This window comes from Nannospalax galili, unplaced genomic scaffold (genome assembly GCF_000622305.1).
Source record: "Nannospalax galili isolate Female #2095 unplaced genomic scaffold, S.galili_v1.0 scaffold741, whole genome shotgun sequence".
Lineage (NCBI taxonomy): Eukaryota > Metazoa > Chordata > Mammalia > Rodentia > Spalacidae > Nannospalax > Nannospalax galili.
In genome coordinates, this window is record NW_008346093.1 from 1356055 (window position 1) to 1363094 (window position 7040).

Sequence of the window (7040 nt, forward strand, 5' to 3'; positions counted from 1 at the left end):
ATGCTCTTGAACTTTTAATCCACCTGTCTCTACCTCTCAAGTGCTAGGATTATAGGCATGTGCCACCACACCTGGTGGGAGTGCTGAGAATCAAACCCAGGGCTACATGCATGCTAGTCAAGCACTCTACTACTTAAGCCCATCCTGAGCCCTTGTGTTTTTATTTTCATTGTTGTTTTTCAGTATCTTACTTGCATACATGTATTGTGATCCTATTCCCCTTGTTTTATTTACTTATTTATCACATGGAGCCTCAGAAATATTTTTTTCTGCTAGAGAATTTTTTCCTTAAAATACACTGAAAATTTACAAAGTGATCAACCATGGAAACAGAAGATTAGTAAGAGAATAAAGAATAGCATCTCCAACTGCCCAGTAGGACTAGAACAGTCAGGACACTAAAATTGGTGAGGAGATAGAATTAGCCAATCCAGAATGAACTATGTGGAAGAAGTGGAACCTCAGACCCATTTCAGATGAAGGGAAGGAAAAGAAAAGGGAAGCAGTTCAAACACCTTCCCATTTCAATTTAGGCTTATGAACGTTACTTAAAATCCCAGAACACAGAGGCTCCATACCACTAGCCTGAAATTATACATGGGAGGCTGAACTTCAAATAAAAGGAGTGACTTAGACAGGAACCAAATGACCTCAGGACTCAAAGTCATCTAATCCCACAACAGTGTGAGGACCCACTTGTCAAATCACTGTCCCCAGCAACAGACTAGGGCTGTTTCAGTACCATGGACAGTGCTACAAGGCCAGGCACTTACCACCCTACACTGCCATGAGATTTCAACCTAGGTGGCACTGCCCACACATACACAGGTGCACCATTCCCATTCCCCCCGCAGCTATCCCAGGTGCCAGCACCTTGCTGAACTCGGCCATAAGTGTACTGTTCTGCAAACGGAAGTCCTCCTCCTGGCTGTGCAGCTTTGCCTGCAGCATCTCATTTTCACTCAGCAGTACCTCCACTTCCTGCAGTGGCAGACATGGGCCAGGACTCCAACAGGGGCAGAAAGGATGGGGAGGTAAAGAAGGAGAAAGAGGAGAAAATGGCATGGGGCAGAAAGTGTATCGGGTAGAAAGAATGAGGAGAAACACATAGGAAAGGATAAAAACGGAGAAGGGGCGAGAGGCATGGGAAAGTTGGGAGAAGGAACAATGAGGAGGGAGATATGGACAAGTAGGATGAGGGGAAAGAGGCAAATAAGGATAGGAATAAGAGGAAGTAGGGAGATAGGGAAAAGGGAAAAGTCAGGGAAGGAGAGAGGGATCAGGAGGGAAAGAGCAAAAGGAAAGATAGGAAAATAGGAAAAGAGATATCAATAGGGAAAGGATATAACAGAGCAAAGAGGAGTTAGGAAAAGAAATTAGTAAGGAAGACATGAGAGAAGTAAGTAAGTATGGGAGAAAAGAGAGAAACATGTCAGAAAAAGGAAAAACAAAAGACAAATGACAGAAACAGGTGGAAGAGAAACAAAGGGAAATTTAAAGAGAGAAACAAGTCAGAGAGGGAAACAGAAAAACAGATACAAACAGAGAGACTCAGAGGGGATAAAGAGAGAAAGGGAGAAAAGTATACGGAGACAAAGAGTGCAAGACAAATACAGGAAAGCAAAGACAAATACAGCAGTAAGGAAGTTGCAGATACACAGATGCACATTGATAAAGGCCAGTACAATGCCACCAAACAGAAATATCCCCACTAAGACAGTCTTGCAGACACACTCACCCACCATGGGCCCCCTTACCTGAGCTTTCTTGCTCTTGCTTAGTGCCTAAAAGGAAGGGTGGAAGAAAGCTAAAGTGAACAGCAATGGATCCCTCTGTAGGGTATAGAGACTACAGTAGCAAGTGTTAAGGGAGGGCAATGATGACAGGGGCTGCGGGATGGAAGAGTAAACACAGAATTTTCATAACAATTTGAAGCCCACAGAAATGACAAAAGGAATTCTGCACACAAAATTCTCATTCTTTCCTCTATGCCCTTGACAGTTTTGGGAAAGGAGGGAAAAGTGTCTTAGAATTTAACCCTTTATACACTGGATCTCCAAGCTGAAAAACTGTGACTTCATTGCTCCATCTATCCAAACACATCAATGTGCTTCCCTCCAATGCAACATGGAAATTGCTGTCCCCCTGCTGGGCAGCCAAGGGCACTGTCAGGCTCTGGAAATCAACACCGTACCAAGAAGTCCAATTTCCTGATTATCAGATTTTTGATTTCTGAATTCTATACCCCTTCATCTGTATTCTGTATTCCTTCATCTAACAAATATTTACTCAGCAAATACTATATAAAACATTACATTATACATGAGAACAAAGCAATGAAAGATACAAAGAAGAATCTACAATATCTTGAAGGGCCATGACAGGTTATATTTCACCTCATCTTAAAGGCTCTGAAAGGTGGGTTTGGTCTCATGTTACCAACAGGACTAAGACAGGATAGGAAGCACAAGCACAAGGAAACAGTGTGAATGGAGGACAGGAGGCAGATTCAAAGCAGATTTACTGATAGACTTGACTAATTAAAAGTTAGTGAATGATAGCCGGGCATGATGGCGCATGCCTTTAATCCCAGCACTCGGGAGGCAGAGGCAGGTGGATCTCTGCGAGTTCGAGGCCAGGATGGTCTACATAGTAAGTTCCAGGCCAGCTGGGGCTACAGGGAGACCCTGTCTCAAAAAAAGTTAGTGAATGAAGCCACATGTGAGGTACATGTCCATAGATCCAGCTACACAGGAGGCTAATGAAGGTGGATAACTTGAGGCTAGGAATTTGGGGTCAGACTGTGAAGCACAGCTAGACCCCATTCTCAAAACAAAGCTAGGGAATGGGGGCTGGGGATATAGCTCAGTAATAGAGAGCTTAGAGCCAGGTATGGTGGCACATCCCTGTAATCCCAGTATTTGGGAATTGGAGACAGAAGGATCAGGAATCCAAGGCCTTCCTCAGCTACACAGTGAGCACAAGGCCAGGCTGGGCTACAAGAGACTCTGTCTCAAAAAAAAAGAAAGAAATTACTTCTTAGCCTTTTGGCTAAGATCAAGTATGGAAAGCCTCCCTAGCATGCATGAGATTCTGGGGTTGATATGCAGAACCACCAAAAAACATTAGCAAATGAAAATGAATAAGCAATTGATATTAGAATGGATTAAGAATAAATTAAGCCAATAAATTAAGCAAAGCCAGCATGTTGGCACACACCTATAATCCAGACACTTGGGAGGCTGAGGCAGGAGGATCAAGAGTTCAAAGCCAGCCTGGGCTACATAGCAAGATCCTGTCTCAAAAAAGAAAAAACCCCACAAACATTAATAAAGCAAGATTAGGTTAAAATAAGCAAACTAAAGAGACTTCTGTGAGCATTTTTTGAATGACTATGAGAAAGCAGCATGTAACATTAGGTCTGATTCACTGTAGCTGTTCACAGACAGATAAATGAGTCAGATGGGTAGAGGGATGCAGGAGGTGGGTGGATGGGTAGGTGGAGGGAATTACCTTCTGAGCTTTACTGAACTCCTTATCCAGGTAGGCAACCTTCTGTCGAAGACTGGCAAGTTCTAGTGAAGGGAAAGCAGGGAATCTCAGCCTCAGGCAGTAACAGGAACTGAAGAGTCTTCCTATCAGGCCTCTAAGAGAAAACCTTGGCCTCTGTCCCCACAAAACACCCCATCTAATGAGACTCTTTTGGCTCACCAGCACCATTCTTCCGAAGTTCATCTGAAAGTTGGTAGTTGTTTGTCCGGAGTTCCAGGAGCTGAGTCTTTGGGAGAAGCCAAAAAGCAAAAAAGACTCATCAGGAAAACATTACTATCCCCAAGCACAAGGCAGTCAAGCCCCTAAGCCCTATAGACTGGACTGGCACCCTCTAGATGCCTCCTTAAGCCACTCCTAAACATCTGTGCATGCTGCATCCTAAATGAGCTGCCAGGTCCTGAACCCCTGTCCCACCTTCTCCAGCTCCACTCACAACCAAAGCCAGCCTCACCCTCCATCTCCTCCACCAATCCACTTTGCACCTGGGCCATTTGCAGGGTGTTGACATAGTCAGGCTCCTGTTCATATGTGTTCCGTGACTCTGTATGTGAAGGTCAAAGTCATCTTGGCTGACCTCTTCACACACTGAACACTGTCCTGGCCAGACCTAGAGGCCCCTGAGGGTGGGGGGTGCAGGGGATTGCCTTCCAACTTCTTTCCCAGGGGAAGAGTCTGGTATTTCTCCTTCCCAAATTTCATGAGTCAAGGGGTTACCCAAGGTCCTGCCACTCTTCAAAAGGCTTTAAAAACATATCCAAGTGCCCTTCAAGAATTAAGGGAAAGTACAATATGGGCCACTTCAAATAGTACATGTATATCTACTAGCCTTGTAGATCCCTGAAGCTGATTCTTCCCAAACCACTCACTGTCTCCCACCACACCAGGACCTTTATCTTCCTCCCAAAGCACCAGCCTCTACCCCTCTCACTCTGGTGGTCTGCTCAAGGTCAGAGAGTTTGACTATTATATAGAATCTTTCTTGCCCTGTCCTCCTAAGGACTCAGTTATTCTCTCCTAATCCTGGTCCAACTAAACACCTTTCTACCCACTTTGGAGTCCCTTCCCCAAAGAATCCAAAGGTCTTTCCTCATAAAAGTGGCACACATTTTTAGTCCCAGCACTTGGGAGGCAGAGGCAGGTGAATCTCTGAGTTTGAGGCCAGTCTGCTTTACATAGGGGGTTCCAGGACAGCTGGGGCTACAGAGAGACCCTGTCTCAAAAAGACAAAAAAAAAAAAATCAAGCGTCTACCCACGCTTCACAAGATGTCTTCAGCCATGATCCAATGGGGTAACCATATATCTTTCAGGGTCTCTCAAATACAAGGGGGACCAATTGAATTAAACTTACTCATTTAGGAGGCTGGAGAGATGGCTCAGGGGTTAAGAGCACTGACTGCTCTTGCAGAGGACCCGGGTTCGATTCCCAGCACCCACATGGCGGCTACAAACCGTCCTTAACTCCAGTTCCAGGGCAATCCGAAGCCCTCTTCTGACCTCCATGGCATTGCACGACACGGGTGCACTCACATACATGCAGGCAATACACTCATACACATAAAATAAAAATAACAAAATATTTTTTAAAAAACTTACTCATTTAGACTCTTCTGCAGTTTACAGTGGTCCTCCCCATTTAGAGTCCAGTGATCTCATCCTTACCTCCCCAGTGTGCCTCACATTGGATAATTGGTTTCCCGGGCCAATAGGATTACTTCTCCTCACTCAAGAGTTCTTCCCTCCACACACTGGACTCTAGGGTTCCCCCCTTTCAGACGTTCCCAGTAAGGTTCTCTCATGAAGGGTCTACTCATTGTGCAAGGCTATCATTCCTTCTCAGAGTACCCTTTCAGGACACTTTTCAAAGAATATTTTCATAGAATTAAGTAATCAGAGTACCAAGTCTGAGTAACCCCCAAAAGTCCAGTGATCTCCCCTCCCTCCAGTCCTTAGTAGCATTCTCTCGTCCTTCCCCCAAAGAGGTTAATGGTATTACCCATTCATCTAATTATACTGCTCTCTCTTAGCATCCTCTACCACCAATGGTACAGGAATACATCTAGGGAATACATCCGGGGGCCTTCCCCACTCTCCTGGTATAGTGGTATCTCCCACAAACTTTCCACCTCCCACCAGCTCATGGTATTGTCCTGTCAAGGGCTCCCCGAACCCCTCATGACGCAAATGGCCCAAAGCCTGCTTCTTTTCTCCCCAGACAAAATAGTTTTGCTGTCTCAAGCTCTCCATCCTTCAAAGTCTAACACTATCATCACCAGTTGATTGTAAGCTCCGTTCACCAGACCAAAGGTCTTGCCTTCGCCCCGCACTAAGGAACGCCTATTCAAAGACATTCTCCCCCGCCAACAAAGCTAACAGAATCCAACCTTCGGAACCTGGATAGAATCTTCACAGTCAACAATGACGTCACTCAGGAGCCTCAGTTTCCCTTCTTCAGACCACCCCCACATAGACTCAAGGTCCACCCAACCAAATCCTCAGAGCCGATTATGGCACGATCACTCTCTACTCCACCCCCGATCGTCTAGCCTGGTGGTTTTTCCCACAATCAGCGGCACCTGCATCCGTTGAAACTCCTCTTCAGACAGAGCTTGCGCCATGTTCCTCCCCCCCACCCCCCACCCCGTAGCCTTATGCGCAAGCGCAGCTTGTGCCGCCTGTCAGTGCTCAGCTCAGACTGAACCATTAACCTGGAATGTAGGGGAAGAAACCCAACTCAAAAGTTCAGCATTTTAGAGGCAGAGAGAAGAGGCTAAAGCTGAAAGGTCAGACAAATTTTAATTTCATGTTTCACCAAACTGTAAACTGTCTGGTGTGGCTTTTGCACATTTACAGACTACTAATTGTTGTGCGACATTATGGTAACCCTGTGTCTTCGGTGGGCTCCGTCGCTAGGGAAGTGTTCCTTCGACCAAAAAAAAAAAAAAAAAAAAAAAAATCACTCTTCCGCGATTCTCCTTTAACGAGGGGGTGGCTTAATAACTATGGAAATGAAAGCGGAAGCTCTCCTCTGCAGCTGTTCCGGCTCTCTTCCTGGTGACCACCAAATGAAGGGAATTTCACCTCATATTAAGCCCTTGGACACCTGTACTGAATGTATTAGGAATTTATTAGGAATTTAGAAATCAGAAATTAAAGATGAATATTAACTCTGTAAACTCTGAAACCAAACTGAACATTGCTGTGACACTGTGTGAAATAGATAAGTAGATAAGAAGCTAAGTTGTAACCCAGCAACCAAACAGAACCTATGTGAGTTGAGTGTCTGTGTGTTGGTGATAAGTGACCACAGGGTGTGAGCCATATCTCAAGAAAACACTGAAGTTACTGACGTAAGTCAGAAGGACTTCAGCCAGAAAAGAAATATATAAAATCTGGTAGCTAAAAAGATTCTTTTGATGCTTGGCCACACGAGACTCTGAATCCGTGGGCCTCATCCCGGCACATTGCCCAAAACCTGAGACCGCTACCT

The 7040-nt window shown here is 45.2% G+C and overlaps 1 protein-coding gene across 9 annotated transcripts in view; it reads right to left on the reverse strand.

Annotated features, from left to right (window-relative positions):
- Gripap1 (GRIP1 associated protein 1) overlaps positions 1-6201 on the reverse strand; it is a 31658-nt gene extending 25457 nt beyond the window's left edge. Inside the window, exons 1-5 of one of the 9 annotated variants that reach the window (XM_008842570.2) lie at positions 6127-6201; positions 3712-3778; positions 3514-3575; positions 1758-1784; positions 874-981 (exon numbers count right to left, since the gene is read on the reverse strand). In XM_008842570.2, coding sequence (XP_008840792.1) covers positions 874-981; positions 1758-1784; positions 3514-3575; positions 3712-3778; positions 6127-6168 — 306 coding nt within the window. In that variant the 5' untranslated portion in view covers positions 6169-6201. Of the gene's footprint in view, positions 1-873; positions 982-1757; positions 1785-3513; positions 3576-3711; positions 3779-4034; positions 4059-5934; positions 6058-6126 lie in introns of those variants that run through there. The other 8 variants (XM_008842573.2, XM_008842569.3, XM_008842572.3 and 5 more) reach the window with 8 other exon arrangements.
- Positions 6202-7040: the final 839 nt, after the last annotated feature.